This window comes from Nasonia vitripennis (genome assembly GCF_009193385.2).
Source record: "Nasonia vitripennis strain AsymCx chromosome 1 unlocalized genomic scaffold, Nvit_psr_1.1 chr1_random0005, whole genome shotgun sequence".
In the NCBI taxonomy this organism is placed as follows: Eukaryota; Metazoa; Arthropoda; class Insecta; order Hymenoptera; family Pteromalidae; genus Nasonia; species Nasonia vitripennis.
In genome coordinates, this window is record NW_022279591.1 from 2,879,641 (window position 1) to 2,898,709 (window position 19,069).

The following is a 19,069-nucleotide window of genomic DNA, read 5'->3' on the forward strand; positions in this document are numbered from 1 at the left end:
CCCGGGACCTTAGCGCCATCTGCACACTAAAGTCTACAATGGAGAGCGTCGCGAGGCGCGCTCTTACTTGCTCGCTATCACTTGAGTCGTACGCAAGTCCGCCCGAGTGCTGAAGAGTATTTTTTGTCGATTACTGAGTTCCTTCTGCTTATTCCAAATATCGTGAATAAAGAGTAGCGCAGTTTGCGTGATACATTTGATACTAACAAGTGTTGTGTTAATTCGTGTGCATCCGGTCACCCTGCATTCCATTTACTCTGTCATAAGGTATCTGTTCTGGAAAAATTTGTTTAATTATAAATATTGTTAAAGTCAAAATATTCGGCAGTAAATAATTCTGTATTGATTCAGTCTTGTTGATTTGTCAACTTAAGTTAGCGATACTCTCTCACGAACTATGAAAACCAACTAGATTTTATACTATAATGATGTAAGTACTTAAAGTCGTCAAAAAAGGTCGCATAGGTTTTGTTAAAATTGTTGTAAAAATATTGGAAAGAAATAACATCAGCAACAGTATGTAAGCAATTAAACAACATTGGCAAATTGTTAGCGGCAAAATATTGCTATTTTTCTCTCAAATATTCAGCAAATTTAAATTTCTATAAGTCATAACGAATTTATAAATTAGAAAATAGCATAACATCATTTGGACAAATGAATGCTTAATTTGATTTTGGTTATTATATTGCCCGGCTAAGGTAAGCATGCGTCTATTCGAACGGATGGGTCACAAAAAAATTTGCCAAAAAAGCAATTTATCGAAAAATGTTTATAAGCTCCACACCCCTAATTTTGTGAAAAGAATCGAATGGTGCAGCATTCGAAACAAAAAAGCATAACATCAGCGAACAAGTATGTACGCAATTAAACAATTTTTGGGAAAAAATTATATTGGCAGAAACAAGATACCGCTTCTATCTCTCAAATGTTAAATTATTATTTCAAGTAATCTAGACTAGACTGAACTAAATAAACTAATTAATAGGACTAGCTCTGTAATCCTTTGATAAATTTAACAAATAAAAAAGCGAGCGAGAGTGAGAACGCATCTTGCAAACGAGAAAGAGCGTGATTCGAAAGAAAGAAAGAGAGGCGATACGTGCAAAAGATAGAGAATACGTGCAAAGAGAGAGAAGTGAGATAGAGATAGATAGATAGATACATAGATAGATATAAATTTATTTGTGAATTACAAAATAGTACAAACGCAGGAACATTGAGAGTGCCATTAAGCACAAGTCTACATTAATAATCATCAATACAAAGAATACGCACGTCAATAAATGTACAAGTTCACGCAACAAATGTAAAATAAGCAGTAACAGAGGTCAATGATCAATGATCGCACAAAGTATTAAAGTAAGTAAAGATATTAATGATTTTATAAAGAAGCAGCGAGGAATCTACTCGCTGCTCAACAGTAAGCCAATGCAATTTGTGCCGGTGAGGGGAGATGTGCTCATACCGGCTGACCTCACAGATATAACGCACACATGCGTTTTGGAGACGCTGTAGCCGAACCCGAAGCTCCTTGGACACGTCGCGGTACACAAGCGAGCAATAATCCAAGTGAGGAATGATCAGGGCCTCTGCAAGCTGTTTGCGCAGTGCCTCAGTAGTGCAAATCTGGAAAACCTTTAAACCATAGAGTGCACGATTTCTTGGAAACCTTTAAACCATAGAGTGCACGATTTCTTGGAAACCTTTAAACCATAGAGTGCACGAGAGCTTGGAATCCATGAACACTCCGAGGTTTTTCACAGTATCAGTAAAGGGGAGGAGAGCCCCAGCCTCCAGCTCAATGCCCGGAAGACCAAAGTCGTTCAAAGCATTGACATTGTGAACGGACCCGAAAAAAATAGCCTTAGTCTTCAGAACGTTCAGATAGAGGCCGGAGGCCCTCGCCCACGCTGACACTGATGTCGCCGCATCCGCCAAGCGCGCAATACCAAGATCAAGCTCAGACATTTCCATCTGCGTGTAGATCTAGAGGTCGTCTGCATAAAGTAGATGCTTAATGTGACTGATACTTAGCGTCTCCGCGATGTTATTAATATATAGGCTGAAGATAAGGGGGCCCAGAACCGAGCCCTGCGGAACCCCAAAATTGGTTGAAAGCCAGTCGGACTTTCCGAAGGATTTTGTAACAACCTCCTGTTGCCGGCCAGAGATGTAAGACTTAATCCACAGGATTACGTTTCTAAAGAAACCCATCTCAATCAGCCTACGGAGCAGTCTGGTTGGAGAGATGGTATCGAAGGCTTTGCTAAAGTCGAACAAGAGAAGGAAAGTTACAAGTTTGGACAGTTTTTTATTATTATTAGCATCAAGCACCTCGACACCATCAATGCCGAGACGAATGTCCTCCGTAAGTTTAAGCAACGCAGTCTGAGTGCTGTGGAAACGCCTGTAGAGGATTCAGGATGTTATTCGACTCAAAGAACCCCATTAGCTGCGAGTGGACGATTTTCTCCAGGACTTTCGACAAAAAGCTCAAGATAGTGATGGGTCGAAAATCGGAAACCGAAGAAGGAGTAGCGGTCTTCTTCAGTGGCACCAGATGAGCCCTCCTCCAAGCACCCGGAAAAATACCACACAAGAGAGGAGTTAAATAGGTTGACGAGTCGCGGACCAATGATCGGGAGAGACTTAGCTATCACTCCAAGAGGGATGCCATCCTCCCCCGCAGCGCGCGAGGAAAAGTGGAAAACAGCGAGAACAACATCTGCGATGAAAATTTCACAAAGAACAAAGCCACCCTCGGAGGCCGATGTCGCAATACTCTGCATTTCCCTCGCACACTCCGAGTCCGAGACCGACACGCCGGCAAAATGAGAGTTGAGCTCCTCTGGGGTGAAACCATGTAATTCCTCTTTAGAACAGGGTAATAAGCCAAGGACGCGCAACTCCTTCCAAATATCTTTTTTATCAGCTAGCGCCTCAAAAATTCTGTTCTGAAGGAAAGAGTTACGCGCCTGCTCTGTGCGGGTCTCAGCCTCGCTCGCCAGTCCAAGGTACTCTTCCCAGAGGTTGTCAAGTCTCGTTCTGCCATAGCGCTTCCGCACCGCGTCAAGCTTCTTATAGAGACAGAGGAGATCATCGTCCACCCACGGGGGATGCAGCTTATGCTTAGGCGCAAACGTCTTGAGGGGAGCGACGGCATCCAAGGCCTGCACGAGGTTCGAGCTCAGGCAAGTCAAACCCACATCAACGTCGAAATTCGGGCAATCGAGGAGCGCCCAATCGCAGGTTGAGAGAACAGATATGAGGTGAGCAGAATCAATTGACTTAAAATCCCGGTAGGCGAAAGAGTAAGGTGTGACTGGAGCAATGGTGTGAAGCTTAATACTGACATCAATAATGGCATGATGACTGAGAAAGGGCGCAAGACGATTCCCCGAACCCAAGACCTCATCATTTTCGTTCACGAGAATCACATCGATCCACGTGTGAGACACTTCCGTGTGGTGCGTCGCACCGTGCTCCACAATTTTCAGAGCTTGATCGCTTGCAAGGTCGCGCACGAACTTCGCGTCGGATGATGTAGAGAGGAGGTTGGCGTTGAGGTCACCCATGATAATTTTATGGCTGAAGTCACCAGCACACGTGTGAAGCTGTTCAACTATGCCAGTCCCTCGAAGAAACGGAACATGAGGGGGACGATACATAACCACGACAAATACAGGCATTGAACGGCCCTGTTGAATACTGCAGAACAGATACTCAGGGATCCCCGGCTTTCCCTGTTGCTCAGTGTTGGACCGCGCGATAACGGAGAGCTTAAGCGAGTTGTGGACGTACAGAGCCAGCCCGCCACCCTCGGAGTTACGATCCTGTCTAATCATGGAAAAGTTCTCAACACCAACCTGCTCTTCCGTAATCCTAGAATCAAGATGGGTCTCCGCAACTGCAAAGAGCCGATAAGAGGGTTGTTCGCGAAGATATTCCCGAAGTTGACCGATGTGAGCGCGCAGCGAGGTAATGTTGACAAAGCCAGCACGAAGATCCCCACTCGCGGATACGACCGGTGATCCTAGTCACGCAGAAGGCGTGGGAGCTGGAGCATTGACAGAAAGGCAGAGAGATGGCTCAACACATGAGGCCCCCATACTGGCTGAGGTGGCAGTAGACGGTGCAGTCGACGACGAGACAATGCGAGAGGAGACCAAGTCCCCGCTATACAAGCCAACTATCGCGCTAAGATCCGATGCAGTCGAGAACGAGTGAACCTGCATCCCCACCCGCATTCGTACGAGAAATCTGCCACGCCTATGCCACACAAACTTGAAACCAAATTTCTTTGCTGTCAATTTTAAATCCTTGTACTTGGAGTAGGCGCTCGGATTAAGAGCCTCATTTATGAAAATATTCGTGTGGAACAAGCTTTTGGCAATGAAATATAAGAATAAAATACTTAATACTCAATAATAATACTAAATAAATACTTTTCATTGATAAATACAATTTTGTAGCAGAGAGAGATAGATAGATAGAAAGAGAGAGAGAGAGAGAGAGAGAGAGAGAGAGAGAAATGCAGCTCATACAAAAGAGGAAAATGGAAGATAAACGTGCGTTGTGTGCGTGTTTATACAGACATATTTATAGAAAGGAGTTAAATCACGCGTATACTGACATTTCGTGTGGTTTTTGTACGAATGCGCAGCATGCTTAACCGTTTGTTAATTTTACTCAAAATGCACGCATGAGTTTTTGTATATTGTTAATATACTTATAGAGTATTTAATGAAAAACATTATTTACAAACCTTTGGCTTAAATTGGTTGTCTTCGTCTTATTCAGTAAGCATTAAGCAAACTGTGATGGTACATTACTTGAGCCTGCAATCTGGTCATCGTGAAATTTCACTTTTTTTGGCCACTTGCAGTGAATGATTGTAAATGTCACTGTCACTATTAGTTTTACTATCACTCACATTTAAAATCAAAAGGCACTTGTTTAGTATTTTAAATAATGATCAGTTTCAATTTTCGTTTTGCTCTAAACGACGCTCTTTTAAGCAACAGATGATGTCGCATGCACGTTAAAGTAAACAGTAAAATCCATAACGCTTGGTAGCGCTGACCGATAGATGGACACATATGTTTCAAGTGTATTGGTGACCGTCGCCTAGCGCACGTTAGGCTTAGCGCACACCAATAGACATACGCATATAGTTTGTGTGTGTGTACTGGTGAGCGCCGCCTAGCGCACGCATAAGTAAATAGGCATAAAGCCGTAGCGTACAACAATAGACACATACATACAGTTTAAGTGTATACATTGGTGAGCGCCGCCTATAGTAAGAGACTAGCAAACTATACTGTATACGAGATGCGGAAAGTGGGGATGGCTAGCAGCGCGCAGTGCAAGAGAGACTCTATCTATAGCTAGCGGCGCAGACTGGGAGAAATCGTGCCTCGAATTTTCGTGAGGGCATGTAGAACGATTTTACTCCCATACGTGGCAATAGATTTTTCACATAAAAAATTGTTGTTAAAATATTAAATAAAACCTACAGCTTACGCCTGCTGAATATCTGCAAATTAATAGCATAGTCGTAGAAGTTTGATTGCAATCAATATGCATCATAGGAAGCCTAAGGTCTTAGAAGTTTGTTCACGAAGAGTGTTTGTCAGATATCGTTTAAGGTGGTAAAAAATATTAAGGGTTTCTATAAATACGCAGGTTCTTCTAAACTATTTAAATTCGTGAGCTGTATTCATTCACGGCAGAAGGCGGTATAATTTTATGTAAGATTTTTGGTTGAGAAATATCATATCTGAGTCGGGCTGCTGTCTCTCTGTGTACGAACTCAAAGGGATCTGGATAGCGTACAGTAACGACGCTCGGTTATAACACTATCGCGCGAGCAAGTGCATCGTAGGCTTAGCAGTCGAGTCTAGCGCGCGGTGCGATTATGCTCAAGCTAGGTACTTGCGAGACTAATTGCTTTGCGCGCGCGGTGTCTATTGTTGACAACGTTGCTGAATTTCTAAGATCGAAAAACCGCGCGCGGAAACAATATACCTATGGATTTTACTTTTTCTCACCCCTACCTGCGTGCATAAATTTCTTTTTTCTGCTCGCACGACTGATAGCGCGCCGCAGGTAGCTAAAACAAAAAATCTTTGATACATGTGTGAATCGCTTGTTTCGGACAAGCTTTATGATGGTTAATGCGTTAACGCATCTAGTTACTAGGTCGCATCATCGTAGACGGTATGATGGCATTATTTGTATACGATCTTGCATAAAATCTCAAATAAATATTTGACAAATAGAATTGTTCTTATTATGAACGAAGATCTTATGTGAGATCTTACGTTGGTTCATGATTGAAAATCAATAACTAGATCTTGTGTAGGATCGCGGACAAGATCTTATACCAGATCTTACATAAGATCGTTCGTAAGATCCTATATCAGATATTGCAAGAGAATTTTTATTGAGAAGTTACTGGAAAGTGTAAGTATTGTCCAAAATAGTTACCGAAAAGTCGACCAAACCACATAAATGCGTATATTCGATATTATTTTGATGTGTCTAACCATGAATCTCAAATAACTTTTAATTTACTTTTCCCTACAAACGCTTGCACTAAAACTATATATGGGTAATTTAAGCCAAGTTTTGAAAAACGCTGCACGGAGGGGAAGGGGTGCTCTGCCAACTTTAACTCTGATTTTTTTCTATAAAAGTACATTGTAAAAGAAGGCTGTTCCTAAATTCTCAGGCCCCAAAGTGCCCACTGTGCCCCTGTAGAATTATTAGAATTTTTAGAAATCTCTAAAATGTGACTATATAAAAAAATTCTCTCAGTTTTAAATTTTGACAAAAAAAATAAGAATGAATCCTGTGTAAATCTATGGGTGATAATGATAATTTTGAGTAAAAAAATACTTTCGAAGCATATATATTCAAATAGCAGAATTGGCTTGAACAGCAATAAACACCAAAATCAATCGTTATTTTGTGATTTAGAATTGGTCGCCATTTTGCTAGTTCGTAGACGAGTTTGGTTTTATTTTTAATTGAAATATCATATTTGAAACTCTTTGCGTTCGGGGTAAGTACATTTGGGAAAGTTTTGTAATTAAGTTTTGAATTTGCATTACCACGTATGACAAAATAGAAATGCTAATGTAAAACTAAATACTACATCCTTAACACATAACACACCTTACCCATGACTATTTGCAATTTCTTGTTTGAACTGAGCAGTCACCGATAGCCCGAACATAGCTCCTTTGAGCTAGGGCTTTGAATGGGTAACTTTAAGGGACACCGCGGATAACGTTTACCGTGATGCCCCCTGAAGTTAGCCGTTAGGAGTCGATAAGAATAATCGTGACCCTACCACTGTTCTCAGAAAACGTTGGTCACGTGCAATGCTACTGACATGAGTTGGCTTATTGCTATATAATCGAGACTTCTGTACTGTTTCTTACAATATGGAAAACGAAGTGCCCTGTTGGAAAAGGTCGATAGAAGTCAATTAGATCACTTATCGACTTGAATAGTGAATCTTAATTTCACTTTTTGCATTAGAACTTGATAAAAAGTGATAAAATACGATAAATATCAATATAAATCGATAAAACTTAATATGAAAAATTACAATCGAAATTCATAGAATTTCAAGAAGATCATGGTCTATCGATTACAATTGCAATTTTTCATATTGAGTATTATCGACTTATATCGATTTTTATCGTATTTTATCACTTTTTATCAAGTTCTAATGCAAAAAATGGAATTAAGATTCACTATTCAAGTCAATTGAAATCTTATCGACTTTAATGGTGAATTCTAATCGATTACAATCGATTTCAATTCACTTTTTCCAGCAGGGCGGCGTGGTATATACACGAGTGTCAGGAAGGGAGGCATATTGAGCGTAATTATGCTCGATTTCAGTTTTTCTACTATGTTTAAGCTAACTTTTAGGCCTATATAGGTTATGATTACATTACATGTAGAAATGTGCTACAGAGGTGCCAACTTAGCGATTTTCGAAAAATAGGCTACAGTCCAAGACCTATAACTCTAGTTCTAATCTGTAGATTTTAACATTCAGGTGTAAAATTAAATATTCATATAGAATAAACATTTTTGTAAGTGTCAGGCCTGAATCGTCTAAAAACTGATAAAATGACGACCGATTAAAAATCACTAAAAAACCAATCATTTTTGTGTTTACTGCTGTTCAAGCCAGTTCCACTATTTAAATATTGCAAGGACTGTAGATTTTTATTGATTTATTTATTTACTTATTTATTATTACCAGAAAAAATTTACAAGGTATGTATTTCATACCTGGAAACCTGCAGAGGTAAATAAAATTACCTGTTCGCAGTCTAGTTACAAAGGAAAAAGAAAAATATAAACAAAACTTAAAATTAAAACTTAAAACTAAGATATATACATTTGGCATTAGCTTCTAATAACAAATTTGTGTATTGCATACAGAAACAATTTTTTTCTTTTATTATTTTTCTAACAGTTGTATCGTATCCAGTCTTTTATGATTTTCTTTTGAGGGTATTTATTTATATTTAATACTTTTAGTCGATTAGGAAGCTCATATGTATACATTAATTGCTTTCATATAGCTGTTCTTATTGCTGATTCTCTTATTTGTTTTTGGTATAATAATACTTCTATTCCTAGTAACACTATCTGATGCTAAGAATTTTTCTTTGAGATCATAGTAGTGTAGTTTAAGAGCTTCGAAAGCAAACAGTTGTCCTATATTTAATGGATTGTCTTGTAACAAAAAGTTATTTTTATTGATGATTTTTAAAATTTTGTTTTGTAATTTTTGAACTTGCTCTCGGCTATGCCTATATGCACCGCCCCAAGCAATGATGCCATAAGTTATAATACTATGAAAGAAAGCGTAGTAAATCATTCTGAGAGTCTCTATGGGCATTGATTTAGAGATTTTATAAAAAATATAGACTAGGTATTTAGTTTTTCCAACTATATATTGCATGTGGTTATCCCACTTTAGATTACTATCAAAGACAACTCCTAAATATTTAAAGTTCTCCACCCTAGTTATACTTTTATCAAGAATTTTAACATTTATCTGAGCTGGTACGCTTCCAATATTACTTCCAAAAGTCATGCACACTGTTTTTCCTACATTTAAGGACAACTTGTTTACTGCCAGCCACTCGGCAATTACACTTAAGAAATTGTTCATGTTTACTTGAGCTTCTATCCAGTCTTTACCTGTAGCTATAATAGCAGTATCATCTGCATAAGAAATTATGGACTCGGGGGGAATCTCCTTTAAGACATCATTAATATACAGGATAAATATAAGCGGTCCTAATATCGTTCCTTGCGGGATTCCTGTGTTAACTAAAGTTCTATCACTTTCATTACCGTCTATTTTGACTACTTGATATCTGTCATTTAGATAGCTGGAAAGGAGATCCAACGCTTGACCCCTGATTCCAATACGATATAATTTGGCCAGTAGTATACTGTGGTCAACAGTATCAAAAGCCTTCGCCAGGTCAAGAAAGGTTATTATCGTAGGCTTACTCTTATCAATATTATTGTATAATACATTGGTTAGGTAGTGCAGAGCATCCTTCTTACCAATCCCTCTCATAAAACCAAATTGTTGCTTAGAAATTATATTACTCTTTTCTACAAAATCATTTATTCTATTATACATACATTCGCTCAAGAATTTTTGCAACATTAGATATAAGAGAGATAGGTCGATAATTCGTGATCTTATGTTTCTCGCCTGATTTATAAATCGGCACTACTTCAGCACTCTTTAGAGCATCAGGCCATACCGCTTTTTCAATACACTTATTGAAAATATGGGTCAGAGGACCTGCTATATGATTACATAGCAATTTTAAAGTCTTGGCATTTATCTTATCAAATCCTCCATTTTTCAGTTTTAGCGTATTGATTATACTTATTATTTCAGCCATACTGGTTGGCTTTAAGAAAATCGACATAGGATTCATGTCAGGTAGCCTAAGTTGACAGTGCGTTGACAGGTTTCACGATATTTGCACTTAATTTTCTCCCAATTTCGCAGAAGAAAGTATTCATGTTTTGAGCTATTTCGACTTTGTCTGTAATTTTCCTATCATTAACCTTTATATAATTTATGGCATCATTAGATTTTTTAACTTTACCGATTTTTGTATTTAATATTTCCCATAGTTTTTTTGGGTTGTTGTAATTATTCTGCACTAGATTCAATTCATATTTCATTTTGACATCGGTAATTATCTTATCCAAGATTTTAGAGTAGGTTTTATACTGTATTTTAAGCTGTTTATTCTGCACATCTAGTTGCCACAAATTATACAAAAATTCTTTGGTTTCACATGATCTTATTATTGCGTCGGTAATCCAGTTTTTTCTACCATTTTGTCTATTAGCCTTTTTTATTGTTTTTGACAATTCTACGCATTGCTTGATTTCATTTAACAATTTTTCTACAGCCAAGTTTGGATCAGGTATCGAACTAATTTGATCCCAGTTTCTTGAATTAGCGTTATTTATTATTTTTTTGTAGTTTAAGCAAACATACGATTCTTTAGTTACTGTCTTTAGCTTATTTACAGCTATGATAATCGGGTAATGATCCGTTAGATCATGCTTAAGCTTGTATGTGGCTGTGTTAATGTTGTGAGATTTAATGAAAATGTTGTCGATACATGATCCTTTAGCTCTACCGATAGCTGGCTTTGTAATACCAACAAAACCCTGAATAAATCCCTTATCAAGGAAGTTACATAGAAAATCTTGGCTATAATGATCACAGTCTAGCAGGTCAATATTAAAATCACCTACGACTAAGTGATTCTTTACATTTTTTTTATAAATTAAGTACTTATTAAGATCTAGTATAAATTCTGTTTTCGGTATCCCATGTGACCTATACATGGCTGATATTTCAAGACCGCTTTTATCATTTAAGGTTATTCTAGTATTTATTATTTTAATTCTCCCTGCTTCAATGACTTTGGTATTTTGGACTAGATTGCTATTGATAAAAACAAAGACTCCATCATTCCTGTTTATCCTACTTTCGTTATAATAAGTTTTATATTCATAATCTGAACCATTCAGTTGATAGAAATTATAATTAACTTGCTCAAAAGCTTCTGAACATATCACAATCGCTGGTTTGATAGCTAAACTTTCTATTAAAATTTTCAGCTTATCAAAATTTGCATTCATACTACGAATATTTACATGCATGATAAAGTCCTTCTTATTGTTTATAGCTTTGTTAACATTTTCAATATTACCGCATGTCCGTTCTGTTTGCATCGATTCATTTTGAAACCTATCCAAATAATCAAAAATATCCATTTTTACCTATTTCTTGATCTTGTTTTTGTCACTCTTATTGGCTGGTGACAATGCAGAGGATTGCGGTTTTAGATTGCGGATAAGTATGATGTTTTGTGTCTAACTTTGACTTGTATTTTGTGTTACTATAGTAACAGTTAATGCACTTAGCATAATCTTTATCACAATTACACGTATTATGCTTCCCGGAACATTTCAAACACAGAAACTCATTTTGGCATTTCCTGGCACTGTGTCCAAATCTACCGCACTTGAAACATGGGCAAACGTTAACCAAATCATAGGCTTTGCATTGCTGATATCCAACAAAAACTTTGTTATTATTTTCTTTTATATGCTTGTAGATGTCAGCTGGGACTTCCATTATGACCGTACTCAAGCTATTATAATTATTCTTATACATGTGTAGGACTTGTCCTCCCTTTTCAAAATAACTGAAGATCCTTTCGTTTATGTCCTTTTCAATATCCTTGCTGTCCATATTTGCGTGATTATCTATACCTACTATCTTAATTTTCGGGTTGTTGAGTTCATTTTTCATGACATCACATTGGTCCTCTAGTTTTTCCTTTAGTACTGTCTCTGTCAATACCGCACTATTCTCATTAAGACAGCTTATAATGACTTCTTCATTTTTATTTACGTAGATGTTCTTTGTTTGGATGTTTTTTTCAGCTGTTAGACATTCAATAACTAACTTCATAACATCTATATTACTGTTGTTGTTTTTTCTTACGGATAATTTAGGAATTTTTTTATGGATTGGTCTAGAGTACTTCATGGCATCTGAGTATGTAAGGACATTGTTGTCAGTTTTACTTCTGGTGTTTTATAATTTTTCTTTTAGGAGGTCATTTTTCTCAGTTAATTCACTAACTAATCTCCTTAACAGCATGTATTCCGTTTTCAGCAGTTCAAGATCATTTTCATCTATGGAATCAGTTTCTTGCAAGTCTTGAGTCTTGTTACTAGTTTCTGCCAGAAGGTAATTCCTCACATCTTCTGATTTTTTTAGTTTAATCTGTGCAATTAAAAGTGATGCTGACTCACTCAGGACATCCTCATCAATTTTTGAGGTTATGTTCCGATCACTGTGTTCAGAGCATACTGTAAGGTTATTACCAATGAATTTAAAGTTTTCATTCTTGTTCTTAAGGCAGCTAAGGTGATATGCCTCATCACAGATCACGCACACTGCTGTTGTTGCAGGTTTTTGTTTGCAAAATGCAAAATTACTGCGAAACTTGTCAGGAGGCTTATTTCGGCCCGGCGCCATTTTGGCATGTGAGGATGTATGTGTTTTTTCAGCTTGTAATGCTTATCAAAATTTTCGAGAGAAAAGAAAGATACCTTCCTTCCTTTTTCAATTTTCAAAACTCCCGCTCTAGCAGATTCTTGAGACACACGCCAAAATTACCATGGCCGATCAGTCATAGGTACCAACGTTTTTCCAGAGTCGATGGTGTTTCACTCTGGTGGCGAAAATTGGTACTAGACGCGCAGCGACGGTGACAACTGATCTCGCGCTCTTTAGAGAGAGATAGAGCTATATGCTTCTAACCTCAAAACATTTCTGAATAAGACCTCGGTTCGGTGGAATTTGGAGCTGATGATCACAGAAACGTGATTTTCCTTTTTTTCCTTTTTAGCGATGTTGAACACTGATGTTATGTCCTCCTGATGGAACAGCCATGAGTATCTTCGCCGTCAGCAGTCGTTCAGTGGTTGAGATGAGGTTATGTTTTATGTTAGGTTTGTTATGATTTACGTAAAAAAAACTTGTGTAGCATTTACGTAGGTAAATAACTTTAAACGCAGTAAGGGAGCGTCAGAGGCTCAGTTGGTTAAGACGCACGCCTTAGCCGTCCGAAACACGTTCGCTCAAGGGGTCGTGGGTTCGATTCCCGGTGAAGTCACTCGGCTTTTTTCTGAGTTACTTTCAACGGCAAAAGTACCCGAGACTCCGGCTGTTTCGAGGCAGGTTTTTTCCACGGAATTCTCCTTCTGTGTGATTCCGAGGTTTTCCCTGTCTCACAGGCGTAAGCCTGGGCGAATGCAAAACAGTGGTAGGGACCGAAGGTAAGGTAGGAATTAAGGTAGCCAACCCGATGCATTAGGCAGGGAGCGCCGGCCTTACCGGTGTGGATCTGGTCTAATACGGGACCTTCTCCGTGGAAAGCTACACTGAAAGACGGACCCGATGCCCTCTAGGGGGCAGAGAGTGCTGGCTTAACCAGTATGGTGTGTATCTGAAAATATGGTCCTCATCGGAGAAATCTCTCAGGGTGGAAAAATATAGGCATGGGAGATAGTAACGTAGGAAAGAGATAGAATGGGGCACTACTTCCACACAGAGGTGGTGGAAGGCTTCCGGCAGCTAGGACCAAAAGGCTGCGCCGGTAATGGAAAAAAAAACTTCAAACGCAGTAATATCAATGTGGTAGTATAAGAAAAAATATATTTGTCAATTAATATAACAAAATGTTAAATTCAGAACAATATCTCTGAATGCGCCTCGCAAGTTTCTCGGAGATATTTAGTTATATTTAAATCAAAGATTAAATTTTGTCATATAATAACAGAACAAAATAATAATCACGACTAATGAATTGAAAAATAATTGTCAAGTTTATACAAGTAAATTAAGTATGATCAAAAGAAAGTAAATTTTAGAATTGACGTGAATTAAATAATCTCATTAGATGTATCATGATTTACTCCTCAGCAACAATTAAACAGCCCGTAGTCCATAGGAGACTATAGTCGACTGTTTGAAAGAAACTAGAACAAAGAGAGAAACAACACTCGAATTATTATCTTTAGTACGATATAATAGTTTGTGACAACACAGTTTCATTCTCTTCGTATTCAAAAAAAAAAAAAAAATAATGTTGAATTTAGTAGTTTCAATGGAATTCGCTATTCGTGTTTGGATTATACGTTGCTGCGTAGAGAAGAAATACTCGCGACCATCTAGCGATGGTTTAAATATGAGATCCACGTGTTTGTTAGTAACGCGTGACTTTATTGCATTATCGCCCTTGCCGGCAAGTACAATACGGACGTAGCCCGATATTGCAAAAGGCACTTAGGTCCTTAGACTGCAACTAAACCTCTCTGGCTTACGGGGGCAGTTGTTAGTTAAGTTAGTCTGGTAAGTCACATTCACTGTGCCAGAGCTTCGCCGTGGCTATACCTCTGTAAGCACAAGTAAAATAGATGCATGGAGCTTAGCACGAGTGCCTATTCTTCCGGCCAGTGTTAGTAAACTTACAAATTATCACTGCACATAAAACACTGAAAACGTGAATCCGCGATTAAGCGATTCAATTACTACACTTACACTTAAACGTAAAATGAGACACTGAATACTTCTCGCCATTGCTCTCTGGAATGCAGATAGCTTCGGATAGGACCTTGAGTGTGCTCGCGTAGCCTTGAGAATTGTTGCATTAAAACAAAAAGTATGACGATGTGTCGTAATGAAGAGTTCGTTCGTATCTGCTCTCGCTGCGAGACTCTACTCTTTCGAAAGAAGAATTTTCGGCGGCTCGGGCATTTAAAGCGACGTGAGAAACGAATTGGCATTTACACGTGTTTCTCTCCGCGCATGGCTCTTGCCGTTGCTCTCACTCATACAAGCAAACTTGAAGCGTATATGCGAGCAGAATGTCCCCATTCTGCTTACTCAACATAGCGCGCTACGTATCGCATTGTCTATTGCGTGTGTGAGTGAAGTCACGTGGGTTAGCCATAGTAGTAGTTATTTTACTTGATGCCCTGGGCAAAGAATAATGATCTGACCGGGAAAAAGATAACTTTTCAACATCAAATTAAAATTGCAATCACATAAATTTTCAGTCGTTGCAATATATATGCCTTGAAAGTATTTTTTACTCAAAATTAACATTATCACCCATAGACTTACAGGGATTTTTTTTTTTTGTCAAATGCAAAGCTTAGGGAATTTTTTTGAACAACCTACTTTTTAGCGATTTCTAAAAGTTTTAATAATCCTACGGGGGCACAGGGGGTACTTAAAGGCCTCGAAATTTAGGATTAGTATTTTATTCTAATGTGCTTTTATAGAAAAAATCGGCGGTAACATTGGCAGAGCCCTCTCACCGCGCAGCGTTTTTTAATACTTGGCTAGAATGACCCATATATTGAATGCACCATATTTGATGTCATCACAATGAATACACACATTTCTATTATTACTCACTGCATGTAACTTTGAATCCTGACTTAATGAACTATTTGCTCTTGTATCACCTATATACTTGAACTATAACTTATTTGTTCATACTTGCTTTTATCTGATTTGTTTCTCCTCAATCAATTTATCTTCTCTTTTACTAAGCCCATTTACCACCGTTTTATTACCTACTGCGTTTCGCTATCCTTCAAATTTCTTATTAGTCTATTATATTACTACTTTTTTACATATACCACATTTACCAATTTTTTGTTCTTTTTTTCTTTAATTTTTTTTTCTGTGACACATGCACAATTTTGGCATTTATTGCACTTAAGAAGCGACTTTAAAGTGACCTATTTTGAAATAGGTCACTTTATATACATAAAATATATATTCATACCGAATGAAATATACATAAAAAATAAAATTAATTTTTTTTACTTAAAAAAAGCGATTATTTGTTTATTGCAAAATAGTAATTTTTTAATAGCAAAAAATTGACCAGTTTTGGACTTCGCCCTTAATGAAAAAATGTGCATAGATCTGTGCATGTACCTCTACAGAGTTCCCTGCACAGATCTTTGTACATATCTCTGTTCAAAATTTGGCATTTCCTGTTCATCCCCCTGTTTATTTCCCAAAAATTATTGAAAGCAAAAAAACAATACAATGACTGCCTCTTTTAGGTATTACCATTTGGATAATAACACTAAAACTCTGGTTATGAACTTTTAATTTTTTTAATAATTTGATCAAAACGAAATTTTTTTGAATCCTAAAAAATAAAAATGTTGAAGTTCACAACCAGAGTTTTAGTGTTATTTTCCAAATAGTAACACATGTAGAGGCTCTCAAGAAGAGGCTCTAAAGAATTTTCCGGAAATGAACAGGAGTCTAAATTCTGTGCAGAGATATGTGAACAGCTTCTGGATTTTTTTCAAAAATGTCTGAGAAGCAGGCACGTGAAATGTGCAAGTCACCGAACCCACGTGTATGGCCTTTAGAGTACTTTAATTGAAGAATTCAGAAAATTTTACAAAAAAGAAGCATACATTATTTTTGTTCTTGATTTTACGAAGAACCATCCATGAAAAATGTACTTATTTCTATATTTATACTTTCATTCAGGTAAACCCTATCGTTTCGCCAGTAGAGACACTTATGGACAAAAAGAAGCGTGGTATCGTGTTTGTAGATGGTTCCAAAGTGGATGAGTCTTACCTTTATCAAAGACCACAGCTTTTGACAAACGATGATAATACTAATTTCTTTGCTGGTTTAAGAAGCTATGGAATAATACCGACTGAAACTGATGTTGATTTGCGCACAAGCAATCAGGAGGAACGTGAACCCGCTGAGGAGGAAGTTAGAAGGGTTATGAATATTTGCAACGGTTGTATAAAAGAACCATTCGAAAGAGCACTTGCCATGTCTTGGCGTAGAGTACCTAAAAAAATTTATTCTGGTGCACTTCATGTACCTGCTGATCAAAACTGTAAAGCATTTTGATTATTTATTCGAATATTCATTTTAATAAAATCAATAATTTTGTCTCAAAAATAGGGCTATACTTACAAAATATAATTCCATCATGACTTATATACTGAACATTTTTAATAAGAGTTAATTAAAATTTTAGAAATAGTACAAAAAACATTTCTCAACAGCCTTAAGATTTGATGGGCTTGAATTTACTATCGTTTACGTTGTACTTAGCTTCTATTATTTTACCTAAGTTCGCAAAAATTACAAGTATGCTAAGTTGTACAAAAGTTATTTTTCTAAAAATTATAAATAAGTTAATATAAATCAATAATGTAATAAAAAATTAAATGAAAAAGTATAATATATTTCAATTTTGGAGAAATCCAAAAAAGTATGAAAAAATAAATACCTAAAATCAAATAAGCATGAAATTTTGTTTTACCCTATTTTTTGATTTTTGTTTTTCTACAATGTATAATGCACAAACTTTTGAGTAGTTGCAACAAAAAGGTACGTACAGCACATTTTATACAAAATTATATATAAATACAAATACTATCAAGAGGCAGGACAGCGCCGCGCTAGCGAGTATAAGTATACGACACGATGACGGCGTGAATCGCGATTCTTACATACTTTGAAAATGGGGTTATCTAATTTCTACGAAAATTTTCAATTGCTTTTATATGATTAGTTTCGTACCTATATTCGTGATTTCGCTATGTACTTGAAGGCTATTCATTAGTTTGTTAGCGAAATATTGCGCGTTAAATTTTAGCTCGATATATTTTATTTGGTTTGGAGCGTTTATCCACTCCCGTGAAATTTTTCAGAGACCAGTTGGTCGCATGACTTCCATTTGTAATAAACCAAATATGTTCGGAAAGGTGATAATAATTCAAGAATGGAATTGTGTAAATAAAAGAATCGTTTTATTATTCTGGTGCTGTCGACCTTATAAAAGTATCGTTTAACACTTAATGCACACTAGCACATACACACACACACACACACATGCACACACGGAAGGCGGGTACAACAAAGAAAGCCTCAACTACTCCGCAAGATAGAAATAGAGGAAATAAAGGAGAGGATAATTAACCTAAAAAGGCAGCGTGGCAGCAAGTCGTCACAAGATAGTCAAAGAAAAAGGAGAAAAAGGCAAGCAAAGGGGATCAAAGTGTCCCTGGAGTTACGAACCAGAATAGGACCAGCAAGTATCGACCGAAGCGGGCAAGACCTCCCAGACCGGATGCTTTAATCATCAAGGCTGCAGAAGAAAAGAGCTATGCAGACATTTTGTCAGAAATGAAAGCAACTCCGTCACTTAACACGCTGGGGAATAGCGTAAATAAAATATGCAAAACAGTTGCAGGAGATCTTCTGATAGAGCTTAAACGCAAAAGAGAAGTCTAAACCTCGAACTTCCAAGAAGCAGTTAAAGCAGTACTAATGGAAGGCGCTACAATAAAAGCATTCCAGCAAGAAGAAAACATTGAAGTAAGAGATCTGGACATGCTTAACTCAAAAGAGGAGGTACTAGAAGCACTACAGAAGGAACTTGGCAAAGAGAACATCATAGAAGACTCTACAATAAGATCCCTACAAAAGACGTACGGTGACAAGCAGATTGCAGTAATACGGGTACTAGCTCAGATAGCAATTAAGATTACTAAGCTACAGGAGATGAGAAAAGGATGGGTAAACGGTAGGATCCAGGTAGCTAACCGCAAAAACAAGCCGCTAAGGTGTTATAAATTTCTAGGTTTTGGCCATATCATCAGAAACTGCACAGTAACTGAAGGTAGAAGTAAGCTCTGCTTTAAATGTGAAAAAGATGGGCACAAAGCAAAGGAGTGTAAGAACCAACCCAACTGTGTACTCTGCAAAGAAGGTACAAGTAAGAAGAGTGACCATGCAGCTAGTAGCTATGCATGCCCAGTTTACCAAGGTGTAATAGAAGCGACGGACAGACGAATGAAAATAGTGCAGTTGAATATAAATCACTGCGCGACTGCA

The 19,069-nt window shown here is 37.4% G+C and overlaps 2 protein-coding genes across 40 annotated transcripts in view; one reads left to right on the plus strand and one right to left on the minus strand.

Annotated features, from left to right (window-relative positions):
- The window catches only part of b6 (ENSANGP00000029450-like protein), a 123,425-nt gene extending 105,961 nt beyond the window's left edge, over window positions 1-17,464 (plus strand). For 2 of the 3 annotated variants that reach the window (XM_031920731.1, XM_031920729.1), the window contains one exon: window positions 16,694-17,406. In XM_031920731.1, the coding sequence (XP_031776591.1) occupies window positions 16,694-17,074 (381 nt within the window). In that variant the 3' untranslated portion in view covers window positions 17,075-17,406. 3 annotated transcript variants of the gene reach the window in all.
- Window positions 1-19,069, minus strand: part of LOC100118566 (coiled-coil domain-containing protein AGAP005037) — a 1,551,999-nt gene that overhangs the window by 1,080,008 nt on the left and 452,922 nt on the right. The window lies entirely within an intron of this gene.